Source organism: Misgurnus anguillicaudatus, chromosome 4 (assembly GCF_027580225.2).
Source record: "Misgurnus anguillicaudatus chromosome 4, ASM2758022v2, whole genome shotgun sequence".
Classification (NCBI taxonomy): domain Eukaryota; kingdom Metazoa; phylum Chordata; class Actinopteri; order Cypriniformes; family Cobitidae; genus Misgurnus; species Misgurnus anguillicaudatus.
In genome coordinates, this window is record NC_073340.2 from 27984715 (window position 1) to 27999399 (window position 14685).

Below are 14685 nucleotides of genomic sequence, written 5' to 3' on the forward strand. Positions count from 1 at the left end.
AAAAACACATTTTTTTCTCGACTGAACAAAGAAAGACATCAACATTTTGGATGACATGGTGGTGAGTAAATTATCTGGATTTTTCTTTTAAGAAAATGGAATATTTCTTTAAGTATATAAAAAAAAAATGCAAACATACATTGCAGTATTTTATATTTTGTAATTATGTACCTAAATGCATGAAGAGGATTTACTGGAGTTCTAATTCATATTTTTACAGTATTATTATGCTTTTTTTTAAAGTTGTGTAAACATGATTTATTTGAAAACATGAAATATTTATTGTCACTGTGGACATATTTTCATTTTCAGTTGTTTAATTTAACCGTACTTCCAAATAATAATTAAGCAATAAAAATGCAAACATTACGAAATATTTTCTGTATTCAAAATTGTATTTAATATTGATTTATCTTTGTTGCTGTAATGAACACTCACAAAAACAACAAATAAAGAACTGATCACATACAGTATGACGTGAGCACATACCTAACATAATAAAAATAACTTTAACATTATTTTCCTTTACAAAAAGTATAAATATTTGTGTTTCATGTTTCTATTTTGTAATACAAACATTACAAATCAAGTTTCGAGTGATGCAGAAAATAAAAGGTTGAAAGCAACGAGTGTTACAATAATCAAAGGCCACACTCGCACAATAAAACGCAGTAAAAACAAATGATACTAGTTGTTTTTTACTCGCTTTGTCCTAAGGCAAAGAAGCTCTTCAAATGAAGGTCTTCACAGTTGCTCCCTTATACGTTACCAAATGCTGAAGCTCAGATCAGGGAGGATATTTAACTTGGGTAATGCTTAAAAACATAATTCAACCCTTTAACATTGGGTATTATGACCTTACAATGATCATTTTTCTTAGATTTATTAATCTAGGTTAAAGTTTAATAATAAATATACTATTGATCATTGCTAATTCATACAAAACGTTAACAATATATTAAAATTGAATCGTAAAATAACATTAACCAGGATTAACAAATTGCATTACCTAATGCTAACAAACTGAATTATGTTGTAAAGCATTGCATCTTATTTATTTTCTGTCTATTTTTGGTTGCATTGCTGGAAAAAAGACAGTGGAAGTTAGTGTTCATGATGCAAAAACAATGCAATAACCTGGCGACCTTGGGCTTTTTAATGGATGTTAATGGAAACTCCTCGCTATGTTTAGTCACATTACGATTGTTGTAGCTGACAGACTTTGTAATGGCACAGATATGTGAACAAATGTGTAAATATTCTCCTTTTAAAAATGATTTAGTACTTTAGAAATTAAAATGGGGCAACTGTGTAGCAGATCTGAACACATCCTTCAACAAAACTTCACAAATCTGTTATCTCCTATTAGAGACTGATGAAAATGTGATTATGCGCTGATGGCACCAATTCTGCCTACACCAATTGAGTCCCATAAAACTTAAATAATGAAAAGAGATCTGCAGGGTTTCTCTAAGTGTAAAATTACCATAAAGGTCATTTTCACCTGTGCAAATAAAAGACGCCACTAGGGGCAGAAACTGCAAACTGCAGACTACAACCTGACCAGCAGGGGAAAAGGTTTTAAACAATTTGTGTTGATGAATCTCCCAAAACCTGCAAAGAATCAGTCGTGGTTAAAAAGAAAAATAAATAATAAATTCAAACATAATTGTACCGAGACCCTAAGGTGACAATGGAGTAAAAAATCTAAAGTTAAGTTCCACTCAAACGAAACCTTCAGGTGCAGATTTTTTTTTAAAGTTTTGTTTAAAGTTTTGTTTAAACTAAACTTTATTTAATTTTTGCTCCATGTCCCCTTAGGGGCTCCGTATTATTGACCATTGCCTTGTGACATTATTTTCATGACAGATAAGCAAAAAAAATATGTGGCCATAAAACACAATAAATTGCAAAGTATAGATCATATTTTTGGTACCGTTTTTAATTTATGTTGATTCATATCAACTTAAAACAATAGTACAGTATTTCTTTTGTACAGTATAAAGTACTGTATGACATTACTCTCTTGGGGTGTGCCTAAGTGTCATGACAGTAACATCACAAAGTCCTTTTTTTTATAAAATCCAATTCAGTCCATTTTTGTCTTTTGATTTCACACTGAAATGTGACTTGGACGTTTTTTGAGGTGCGCAACAGAACATATTTACTCCAGACAGGGAGCAGGACAAATTAGCAAAAAAGCATCATTAAAAAAAATGAAGTCGAGCGGAAAAAAAAAAGATAAAACTGTAACATTGTACCCTCAATCTGAGGACTTAACTTCCCCTCCACAAAACCATGCAAGTTTTGCCTCTGTGGAGGGATCACATACCTGTAAGGTACAAAACTAAAACAAAAGTAAAAAAATGAGCACAGCGAGCTAATGCTCAAAAATAACAAAACGTGCCGATGTGTTCGCGTGCCTCGCCTGGTCAAAATCTACCTCAAGGATATATTGAGCAACCTTAAGTGCGGACAGACTATCAAATGTATTTGATACAGAATAAGCTACGAATACCAATGTCTACCTATGACATTCCAAACTTCACACCAAACGTACTGCATGATTGTGTTTATGTGAATATATTGATGTATGTGATTGCAAATGCATCCTGTGACGCATTGTCAAAAAAGGCTTTCTCGTGTAAACTGCTCTAGAACAACAGGCACAGTATTAGAGTATCACCATCATAAGTCCTATATTCCTCGACCCGCCGTTGCATTTTGTATAATGCCAACTCATGAACTTCATCCTGCACAGAAATGGCATGAAATGACACGCGGCTAACATGAAACTAACGTAAATATGGCACTGTCTAACATTCTAAGATGCTATTCACGGCGGCTTCCAGCACAGAGTCCGTGTCAGCCGATGACGCGTGAGACTGATCCGAGGGAGGTTGCTGTTCGTGACTCCGACCCCTGTCTGAATGGTAGCCTTGGGCAGGGCTATGCTGTGATTGGCTGGGAGATGCAGGGTAATGATGATGATGACTGCTGCTGATGAGGTTTCTTGCTTTTAATTTTTTCATGTCCAGGATGAACTTGATAGGGCTTCTTCTGTGTTCCTCTATTTCTTTATCTGGTTGGGAGTCTGTCCTATAGGCAGGTTCCGTGTGGCTGTTCGTTCCCTGACAATCCTTGTGAATTGTGGAATGTTGCGGGGATGATCCCAATTCGCTGGGGTTTTCCTCATGGCTGGCTGCGGTCATCACCTCAGGACTTGGACACCTCCTCTTAGGGCCACAGCAGAAGTCTTCCATGAAAGCATCTGCATTAAAAAAAAACACGGTGTTAATCTGTAATACCGCAATTATCCACTAGATTTTATAAACTTACCCAATTTATAAAAAACTTTTTTTTACTAGTTTTAAACTAGGTGTGTGTTTTGATAATCATTCTGAATCTGATCTCTAAGAAAATTCCTTTACAAAAATGCAATTATTTCAGCTTTTTGCTATAAAAGGTTTCTTTTTTAAGAAAAATACCCATATTTAAGAGTTTATAAGCAGAGAAAAAAATATAGATCAGATGAAACTTTTTTCTCGTTTTGTTTGTTTGTTTGTTTATTGTTTGTTTGAAAGCAGAGTGTCTGTTTGGTTTTTAATTGATATATTTGTATGTTTATATAATTTTAGAAGAAATTTTCCTGGAAGGCATTTTGTGAAACTTTTGTGAAAATCACAAAAAATGTTGGCGGCAGTTAATATTGACTGAGTAAGGTCTTTACATTATGTAGGATGATTTTATGTAGAAAACAGTATATCACAAAAAAATGACATTAGCTGAGTCACATTTTCTTCATATAAAAACTATTCACAAACATTCACTGTTCATATAAAATTCCTCCTCCTGCCCAATTACTAACCTGGATCCACTAATACCGTTCGCTTGTCTTGGGTCAAGTTGCCCCGCTCCTCTTGGTTAAACGTCCTGTCAATCATCACCATTTCTGACGAAGGGCTTGACCTCTGAAAAGAGCATAAAGAATTGAAAGGATTTGCAAATGATTCTCGAGAGACTGCTTACAAATAACTGTAACTAATGTACAGTGATTTCATTCAAATAAAAGCGTACCTCTGCCTCCACCATGAGAAGACGCCTGTACTTGTCTACCATGGTCTGCGTCTTTTTCAAAACCTGCGTGGCAACTTCCTCAAACTCCTCGTCAACTGTACAATGAAAAACCACTTTTAGCATAGCTTAGCACAATCCATTGAATCTGATTAGACCATTAGCATTGCGCTAAAAAAATAACCAAAGAGTTTGGCTATTTTTCTATTTAAAACTTGACTCTTCTGTAGTTACATTGTGTACTGAGAACAACGGAAAATTAAAAGTTGCAATTTTCTAGGCAGATATATCTCATTCTGGCGTAATAATCAAGGACTTTGCACCATAACATGACTGCAGGAGGCGAAATGATATTACGCAGCGCCCGAAAATAATCCCCTGCCATTGAAAGTTACTAAGGCTTTTTTGTGTGTGCTGTATTTTAATAAACAGACTAAGAAATATATATGGTCACTATACCATTGAAAAAACAACAAATCTAATGGTAGCATATTCAGTTTCTCTGTTAAGCAAAGGGTTAAAAAAGTGTTAAAACCACACCTTTGGTAAAATCTTCATCCTGTGGCTGCGAGCCTTGGAAAACATGATAGGCCAGTAATCTCTCAATGACATCAGGGAAGGAAAAGAAGGGCGTCCGCTCTGGAGACATGACTCCATTGTGATCTTTTCTGAGCTGCTGGAGGACCCTGTAAAAGCAGGCATGTATAAGAAACCTGGTCCACAGTCATCTGTACAGTAGTCGGGTAAAAGGTTACGGTTTCAGAATGAACAGATGTATGCCACTAACATTCCTCCTCTGGTAAGCTGATAAGTTGCAGGTCGCTTCAGGATGAGAGGTGATTCCAGATGGGCAGGAGTTAGTGTTTTCATAGCTAAGATTAAAATTATATCATTAGTTGCAAAAGCAAATAGAGTGCATACTGTATGTGTTCACTGATGAATAGTTTAAGAAGCTTAATAATGCTTAAGAGTTTTAGTCTTACCTTTGGTACCAAGGAGATTAACTAATTGCGTCTGGCCTGCTGTGGTGTCCTGAAATTGAAGAAACATTCACATTTATGAAATATATAATTTTGTAAAGTACAAAATTTGAACATATTTCATGTGTTTACCTGAACTCCAGAAGATGCTGGGCTGCTCTGAGCTACAGGCAAAAGGATGTGTTGTCCAGGGGTGACCGATAACTGCTGACAAACTTGGTGGACACCAGAATTGACCATGGTAAGGGGGACTGAGCTCTGTGATGTCTGCATGGGAGTCGGGCTAGGCGATGCATTGGCGGTCCAAACTTTGGTGGTTGCACCCTGTCTTTGTACAACAGGTGTCGGAGAAGCCTGACTTCCACTGACCAAACCTTGATTTACAATCAACTGTCCTCCAGCTGAAAAGTTCTGGCCTGATATAAGCTGCACTGCTGTGCTCTGATTGGTCAGGATTGAGTAGGTGGTAGTGCACACTGATGACGGGTCACCCACTTGAGTGTTCGTTTGTATCACCTGTCCATTCACAGCCTGGAAGCTGTGAACAGTGGTACCAGTAGTTAGTGAAATAGTACTCGGTACCAAGAATTGACTGGATTGGGGCTGTGCTTGTTGCCCCAGGGGTGAATGCATTACAATGTTGCTGGCTGGATTGACTACACTGGTCGTGTAAGGGCTACTGACTAAATTTGTAGCAGCAGTGGAGCTGGGCTGAAGCCCGACGTTGCTGATACTGTATACAGTTTGTGCCCCTGTCTGTAGGGGTTTGGGCTGAATGGATCGAACCAAAGTTTGTTGTGTAGGGCCTCTCTGGATGATAATGTTTTGGACTGGTATTGTCCCTTTATTAAAGGACATTGACATCTGATTTGTTGTGGACGGTGCAAACATGGCACCCTGCCCACTGTTGTTTGCCACTACATTTCCACTTGGTCTCAAAAGTATCTGAGGTTGTTCCAAACTATTGATAGTCATCATAGAGGAGGCACTGCCGTTAAAGGACCCCACCACCTGGATGTGTCCGGTGGGGCCGTTTGACAGCTGGGGAACCTGCTGGATAAAAGTCTGAGGTTGCACCCCAGCAGCCACCACACCAGGACCTGCAACACCTCCGAACCCTCCAGAGACCAGCTGCTGAGGGAAGGCATTAGCTGTGGGAATGAGAGATGGTTGGGAGTCCAAAAGGGCTTCTTGAGCCAATGTCTGCTCTGTAATATCTGCTTCCAGCAGGGACTTCTGGAGGATGTCAAAGGGTTGGTCTTCACCCTCAAGGTCGACATCACCCGGTGAAGGTCCACCTTCAAGCTCATCATCCATGAATGGGAGACTGCTTGAGAGCTGAAGCTCAGCTCCGCCAGCACCCCCAAACTCTCCCAAATGATTGTGGTCATCTTTGAGTCCTTCATTTGAGCCACTCTGAGTAGAAAACCAAATCAGGTGCTGTTTATTACCTTGATGTTTTGCAGTAAAGGTCTTTATGATGCAACATAAAATGGCGAAAAAAAATTTAAACTCATAATAAATTTAAGATCCAAGTAGATCAGTTATTATCCGGATGTTAATATATAAATTTAATTGTTTTCAATGTCAAATAATACATAGGGGTGGTTTCCCAGACAGGGCTTTAGCACAGTCCCACACTAAATTGCATGCTTGAGTTGTCTTAACTGAAAACAGCTTGCACTGACATATCCTAAAATATATCAATGCCACTGTTTTGTCTCAACATGCACACCAGTAATGTTTTGTAAGGTATTTTTGTAATACTACTTAAATGTCCTAATATAACCAAGGCTTAGTTTTGGCTTTTTCTAAACCCTGTCTGAGAAACTGCCCCATGATGCAATAACCTAGAAATCACTTTATTTCCTGTTTATAGCCCCAGCTTTTCTACGCACGAAAACACTGTCAGTGCGAAAACATAGCACCAGTATGCTTTTTTAGATGTAATGCTTATGCATGCAGTGTGAAGCACACATAGACTTCATCTGAAACTCGTTCTTGCGTCACCTTAACCCTATTCACACAGCACTTTGGTCTCAGAAAATTTCCATAAAATTGGCAGAGATGCTTCTGTGTGAACACAAATAGTCCTATAAAGGTTCTAGGATTGCTCCCGTAAAGGGGACCTAGTAACATTGCCGTAACATTCACAGAAGCATTCTATGTAAACAAGACGCAGAAACAATGCTGTAGGGGCGTGCCGTAGTGAGGATGCGCATGCCATTGCAACTAGAAGTTATCATTCAGCTCTTTTCCATTCCTTCCAGAAAAACACGGAGTTGCTTTGTGATTGTTGGGGGCAAAAATCCTTGATCTTGCGGCACGTTTTCTTAAAAAAATGTGATGGAATATGCGGGATATTTATGCAATTTTATGCCTTGAAATTGCGGGAACTTGCAAAAATTGCGTGACATTGCGGGAACTTGGAAAAACTGCGGGAACTTGGAAAAACTGCGGGAACTTGGAAAAACTGCGGGAACTTGGAAAAACTGCGGGAACTTGGAAAAACTGTTTGCAGCTTTTGAATGATGTTCGAGTTTTTCTGGAGGGACTGTTTTACACAAGGATTTAAATGCAGATCAACATTCACGAAAAATAAACTAAAATGCACGCATGTGGTTTCTCGTTTCTCACGAATAATTAGCAAACTTCAGATGCTGTGGAAAAATAAACGTCTTTAAGGGATCTTTACATTATGTGTGGTATGCATGCACAGATTCCGGAAAATTATTGCCAGTGTGAATGAACCAAAAATCAAACGATCCCGGACAAATCCCAGATGCATTTTCCGTAATCTCTGTTTGAAAAGGGCTCGTGTGACATATGTTGATTGGTCTGCACAGCACTGCATGAAGTCAAACACGCTGGTTAAAACTGTGCCTAGAATTTATAAAATGTCACCAGCCAACTGGTGATTCACAACTTTTTATATAACACCATCACTGACGATTTTTACTCACATGGCTCTTGGTGAGTGTTAATTTTAAGCCCTGTATCCACATATCAACCACTGCATGCAAAATTGCAAAAAAATACTTACAGTGTCACCAGTAAAGAACTCGCTGGCAGATCCATATGCTGCATTTGTCACATCATCTTCTCCGATCTGTTTGAAAGTCAAAGGCAGGTGTTAATACTAAATTAAATGAATATAAATTACTAATGTTATACCTTGTTGAGATACTTACAGTTTTACTATTGGAACCATGAAGATACTCATTCAATGCTTGCACATCTCTGTTAAAAGATTAGGGTTTTCACAACATGGTCATGTAATAGAACAAAGCCTTAAAAAAAAAACATTCAGACCCTTTTTAATTATGGTGAACCACTTCAAAAGTTCCTCACCCTATAAAATCCAGAAGACGTCGATCGTCTTCATCATCCATTACACCTGTGACACAGCAATGACACATTTTGAGATTTCACAAATGAAATGTTTCTTTCTTTTAGCCCTGATGATTTGTCTACACAGAAATATAGGGTCAAAATTCGCTCTAAAGCTGAAGGACCCTACAGATGTAGTGTGTAGCATCCTGGAAACTGCAACAACTGAAGGGTATTGTGCATACAAAATCAAAGCATAGCAAACATCTTAGTTTTATTAAAGGAGCTGTATGTAAAACTGACTTCTAGCGGTTTAACTTTGTACCGCAGTCTAAATGTAAAATATTGGAGATGGGTTTTATTCCTGCCCCCTTTTGTGTTGCCAAACACAGGCGCACATCTGACAATGGAAAGCAGAATTTTATCTGCTTGTTTTACATTTGCGATGTTTTTTGTTGTCTGCAAATTACAAACCCGCTCATGTGCATTGCTATAACTTAATCTGCAACTCATTTCGGAGGTTGCGTTTAGCATAGGTCGCATTTATGTGCCATTGCGGTCTTATTTAAGCAACTGTGATAACTGGCAACCAAGCTGTCGAAATACACTATTGGGTAAACTGGCAGTGGGCAGGTGCAAGGGGTGGGGACATAAAAAAAGAGATTAACTAGCTACAGCTGTGTTCTTCAGAGACATACGTGAACTTGGCATGTTTCCTAAATACCTACATACAGCTCCTTTAATGAATACTCAGAGATATAGTTTGTGAATTGATCTAAAACATTAAATATCAAGCAAAAATGTGCATTTTATGAACTTACAGGCCAAGAGGCCAAATTTTGTCACTAGGTCGGAAGACCAAATATTTGTAACACAGAGCAAATTCAGGTACACTGGGACACTTTATGACAGTCGTCTCAATGTCAAAAGGTGTCCTAGTTGTAATATATTTTGAGATGAACAAAGTTGGGGTGTTTATATTAAAATGTGGCAGTCTTTTTTAGTGTTTTCTTTCACTTTTCCACTGAAGACCAAACCAACCAAAAATATCTCTTGAACTAAACAGTACGAAATTGTTGGGCTTCAAATGCAACCTAATCAATTTTTAAACTAAATGTGACCTGCATTGATCTTTATAAGAGTAAAGTTATATAATATGGACAGCACCGCATTTAAACCACTTATATAACAATATTTGATGGATAAAAACATTTCTGTCACAGAATGAAAGCCTGCTTTGTTTTATCTTTTGTGTTGTGAGAGCAGCTGCGGAGTGCGGATACACAGCAGTGTCCTAAAGAGACTTCAAAATGGCGACTGGTGCTTGATAACTGCGCCACTGATATCCAGTCGAAAGATAAAGGGCTTTTGACGCAGACAATACACTTGCGTTTTAAAACATGTTATTTCTGAGAACCTTTCCCAAAATTACCCCAAAAAACATGAATTGCACGACTTGAAAATGCACGTGTGGAAGCGTGTGAAACAAAGACATGTGGGGGATGGGTGAAACTTGTTTGACAGGTTTGGTTGTTTACCCTCACTGTGTAAGCGTATGCTGTCTTCTAACAAATATTATGTTTGAGACAGATAAGGGCAAGACGTGTCTTCTCTATGTATTACCCAAAATGTTATCCTTTTTGTGATAAGTGTTTAAGGGGCTTGATATGTTTTTGTCCTGGTATCAAAGATCTAGGTTTAGTCAAAATCGTGCTTCAATGAGTTTGAAAAATTGCAGAAATCAATCATTGGGATTTTTACCCTTTATTTGGAGATTAAACCGCAATCGCATAACAAACTGAGGGAGAAACACGCTAATGTGGCAAATAAACCACACACGAATGCAAAGATTTATCATCAAAATGTCAACACGAGGATATCAAATATGCTGTTTACTTATTCAATTGCTATCTACATTAGCCATATACATTTCCCAAACCGATTGTGTTTGCAGTATCTGTGTTAAGTTAGTTGCTAACTGCATGTAAAAAAAGAGACAGAGTATCCGGCCCTATTACATGTTCTTGATAAACAACCCCAAATGAGTAACAAAACGTTTATTTAAATCAAAAGCTCGTTTTTATTACTATTAAACCATGCAGTGAAGATATCAATTTTATAACACGCATATATTCATACAGGCGAGATAACTTAGAAAGCCAAATGAGGGAGGAGATGAATTATTTTTTCTCTTCCTCTCTGCAAGAGAAAAAAACCCTATCTATCCTCTCGCATGTTAAGTCAAAGGGGCGGAAAACAGACACGTACAAAACCAGCAAGCCTTCCAAAATACAGAGTAAAACCCTGTTGAACTGAGACGACGGAATTTTACTGATTCACTTCTCGTGTCAAACGGGCGGCTGGGAGGACTACGGGCTTTCTATGGCGCAAGGGCAGGACGCACCGAACCCGCCTTAATCTCTCAAAGTAACAGCTAGAAACAGACAGGGACTTTGTCCATAAATAGACGGAATCGAGAGGCGACGGCTGACGAGGATCGCTTTATCGCACGGCTTGAAAATGCTCTAATAAAACCGAGTTTGCGCAGCTATGCGCATTGCTGTTGTGCGGCAGCAGAGCAGCGCAGACGGGCGCGTGGCTCGAAGAAGCGCGTATTTAGGCTCGGATCGCTGTTGTGGTCTTTAATTTTGTGAAGGGGTAAAATCGGATCGGTTGGCGAGTCTTGTGTATAATTCTTTCCCGGATTAGTCGATGGCCTTCTCGGAAAAGGTCGGCGACGTGGACGTTTCCCCCCACCTATTAAGAAACTCGTCGAGCTAAAAGCGAACGGAGAACAAATCGTTGGCGAAGCATAAATATTTATTTCGATTTGCATGACATAAAGACGACTTGAAAAGAGGCAAACCCTTACTCCTGTCTCACTCCTGTTGAAACCCAATATCTCCATTTGGCAACTTTTAATTTGCTCCCCCTCCTCCTCCTCCTTCTTCTTTCTCCCTCTCCCACTCATATATTTTTCCCTCACTGTCCTCGCTGCTCAGTCTCAGATAGATTTTTCTCTCTCCACGCTTGCTCTTCCCTCCCCGAAGGAAGGGGAGGAAGGAGGTTGTGTGTGTTTTTTCCTTGAAATTTTTATCACAAAATTATAATACACTCAAAGGGGAAACTCACCGTCATGAAAAAGCAGTGCCGTGTCCACGGGGTTTCCTCGCCATCTCTGCACGGGCCGGTGAAGCAGTGCAGCACCAGCAGAAGGCAGCATCACTACCTAGTACACTACACACTACAGGGCTCTTTACTTGCAATAAAGTGGTTTAAAAACTTTGAAACTATTTGTTTTTAGTTTAAGTGGCAAATCTGTTTCCTAAAAGTAAAAATTATAGCTATAGATTTCAAGAATCAATCCAAATACCAGTCATGAATTATTGAATAAAAAATGTTGGCAACAAGCGATAGGGGGCGGGGTTTCCACTACGACCACACCTTTGGTGCCCTGAGATCACACATTACTCAAAAGTGTGAACCTGTCTCCTGAATGCAAATTTCTTGTAATACATACCGTAATAAACAAAACGCATCCTTGGGTTGTTTTTTGTTAGTACTGATAGAATGTGTGTCTCACAGTATTGTTTCCACAGCAAAATTGTTTATTATTGCTTTGTGATTCTATGTTTTCAAGTAATGTACTAATATTGTAAACTAAAGTTCAGTATTCACTTTTTTATTTATTTGATTTATTTGGATTAATTTATATACTCCTATTTTAATGGGCAACAAGAACAATAAACACAAAATAATTAATAAACAGTAAAACAATAAATAAAAACAACAAAAAGAAGTATGTAAAGAAAACAAAAGAACGTTATAAAATGCAATTTGAAAAAAAAATTCCAACCGTTTTTTTACACACCTCTGCACTCAATTAAGAATGTTTAAATTTATTAAAAAATATATTTTATTAGTTTAAATATTTTTAAAACTTATTACAAAAAATTGGTTGTCATTAATTCATAAAGGCAATATTTTTTTATCTTAATTCCGTGTAAAAGTCACCACTCATTTGTAAACGCACAACATCTAATTTGAATCCACCAATACAGCGCTGCATAACTAACTGTCGTCATTCCATCGACCAATCATCGATGAGTTTACTTCCTCCCGTCACTGTAAACGTGCCTTCACCACGCCCGTCTCGCAAAGCAACATGGAGGCACTCAGAATGGAAGTTACTGTGGAAAACGATGACGGAGATGTAAACACCGCCGTTAAAGTTCCCGAAAGGGTGTTACGGAGGGATCAAGCGAGGCTCGAGGAGGTCGAGCGGCGTAGAAACGTTAAAGAAAGTCAAACCGTGACGGAAGAAAAGAGCGATTTCTTCACGTCCACCTTTAATGCTGAGAAGGCTGCGTTGGAAGCGAGCATCTCCGGCTGTAACCACAGCAACCGCGACGAAGCCTCAAAAACATTGGAGGATGCTACTGTCAAAATCCAACAGCTCCAGAAATTTCTTAACGACAGCGTGATGTTTCTAACGCAATATGAAATACGACAGGCCCAAGCATCCCTACAGAAACTCCAGAGCTCTCTTGCTGACAAAAGGGAGGTGGCTTTGCCTAAAAAGAAGTTCGCCTTTAGATCCAGAAACACAGGGACAAGTAAACAGCCTGAACCCATTCAAGACACAACAGTAAAGTCTGCATCTGTTGTGGATGGTACTGTGATGCTGGATGCTGCCATCTCTGTAAACCAGTGTGGATTCTCCAATGTCCACGATCAAGTTTTGATCAAGCACGCTGAAGAAATTCAGCAAAGGGATGTGCTGTTATCCAATCTGACAAACTGTAAAGTGAGACTTTATGGGTGCCCGAGCACCGTCCACATCAAAATGGTCAGCAATTGTGAGATCCTCTGTGGCCCGGTTTCCAGCTCTGTTTTTGTTGACCAATGCACTAAAAGCATTTTAGCAGTTCCCTGTCAGCAACTGCGCACCCATAATACTTCAGCCACACAGATATACATCCATGTTACCAGCCGGGCGATTATTGAGGACTGTCATGACGTCAGGTTTGCCCCATTCACATGGACTTACCCAGAGATTCATGATCATTTTAAAGTTTCTAGACTTGATCCAGACCGGAACAACTGGGAACAGGTGGACGACTTCAACTGGCTTGCTGCTGGTACACCATCACCTAACTGGACTGTCATTCCAGAGTCTGAGAGAATATCTAGTTGGGATTTAGTAGATCCAGCTACCTAATAGTCATAGTTCTTCAACGTGTCATAACAGTAAAAACGAAGAAAGTGATTTCTGTTCCACAAATATGACTTTAATATAATTATACTATTAACATTAAATGTTCCAGAATCAATTTCTTGCAGAATTTATAACTGTATGCCTAATAAAATACCAAAGTTGAGCATATTGATGACATCTTATGAAGATTGTGTTTAAAATGCTTTACTCGCCAAGCATTAATATTCATGTAATCACAATCACTGAATGCTTTGCACAGATTTAGAATGTATTTAGTTGCGAGAGAATTTAAATAAGAGCTGAATAAAGTTTGTTGGGGTAAAATGTTTGGCTGTCAGTTTTTGCCTTTAAAAAGAAAATTTGCAGATAAGTGACATACTGCACTATAAAATTTGAAAGATAAACTCGTACATAAACATTTTAAAAGTAAACAGATGCATGTACTTTTGAATAAAATTAACATATTGTTACTATTAAAATGTTTGTGTTTCAATAAATGTTAGTACATTGTAATATAGTAAATACTATAGCATGGAAGCAAGTATCTTCTGTAAAGATTCCTTGTTGCACTTAAATGTTTACATTGTATTAAAGGGATAGTTCACCCAAAAATAAAATTCTCCTTCTCATGTTGTTCTAAACCTGTATGAGTTTCATTTTTTCTGATGAACACAAAGGAAGATATGTTGATAAATGATGGTAAGCACACAGTTGAATGTAACCATTGACTTCCATAGTGGGAAAAACAAATACGATGGAATTCAATGGGTACTGTCAACTTTGTGCTTACCACAGCCCACAGGGTTCCCACGGGTCCTTGAAATCCTTTGTGAATCTGGGGGAAAATTCAAAGCCCCATGGGAAGTTTTTTAAAAATATACATACATAGATACAGGTAATTGTAAGTGCTTGAATTTATTTCAAGCCATATTTTTCCCTGTGTAGTGTAGGATAATATCATAAAAATTCTAGACTTTTGAAGCACACGTGCTAAACTGTTCACTTTAAATGCTTATATCTTCTGTATGCAAATGTTGATTCATACCAAAATGCTTTTTTGCATAGCTGTGTTTGACACATGAA

General features: G+C 38.3%; 2 protein-coding genes across 3 annotated transcripts; one reads left to right on the forward strand and one right to left on the reverse strand.

Annotated features, from left to right (window-relative positions):
* Positions 1-1921: 1921 nt before the first annotated feature.
* On the reverse strand, positions 1922-11792 carry bicral (BICRA like chromatin remodeling complex associated protein). 2 transcript variants are annotated; one of them, XM_055177210.2, is made up of 11 exons: positions 11517-11792; positions 8406-8451; positions 8246-8294; positions 8098-8163; positions 5187-6470; positions 5058-5106; positions 4862-4946; positions 4615-4760; positions 4078-4172; positions 3869-3971; positions 1922-3271 (listed from the first exon to the last, which is right to left on the reverse strand). In XM_055177210.2, the coding sequence occupies exons 1-11, from the start codon at positions 11605-11607 to the stop codon at positions 2817-2819; spliced, it is 2469 nt and encodes an 822-aa protein (XP_055033185.2). In that variant the 5' UTR covers positions 11608-11792; the 3' UTR covers positions 1922-2816. The 2 variants fall into 2 exon arrangements, with proteins under 2 accessions (XP_055033185.2, XP_055033186.2); XM_055177211.2 differs by lacking the exon at positions 11517-11792 and adding an exon at positions 11257-11448.
* Positions 11793-12463: 671 nt separating this feature from the next.
* tbcc (tubulin folding cofactor C) lies at positions 12464-14243 on the forward strand. Its single transcript, XM_055177212.2, has one exon. It carries the CDS (start codon positions 12550-12552, stop codon positions 13603-13605), a length of 1056 nt encoding a protein of 351 aa, XP_055033187.2. The 5' UTR covers positions 12464-12549; the 3' UTR covers positions 13606-14243.
* The last annotated feature ends 442 nt before the right edge of the window (positions 14244-14685 follow it).

Excerpts from the sequence above, each read along its gene's own strand:
- bicral (XM_055177210.2), bottom strand. The coding sequence starts at position 11,607 with ATGCTGCCTTCTGCTGGTGCTGCACTGCTTCACCGGCCCGTGCAGAGA. Across the intron at positions 4,761-4,861 it reads CAGCTTACCAGAGGAGGAAT|GGTCCTCCAGCAGCTCAGAA; the intron begins GTTAGTGGCATA and ends CTGCTTTTACAG. Across the intron at positions 3,972-4,077 it reads TTCTCATGGTGGAGGCAGAG|AGGTCAAGCCCTTCGTCAGA; the intron begins GTACGCTTTTAT and ends TGCTCTTTTCAG.
- tbcc (XM_055177212.2), top strand. The coding sequence starts at position 12,550 with ATGGAGGCACTCAGAATGGAAGTTACTGTGGAAAACGATGACGGAGAT.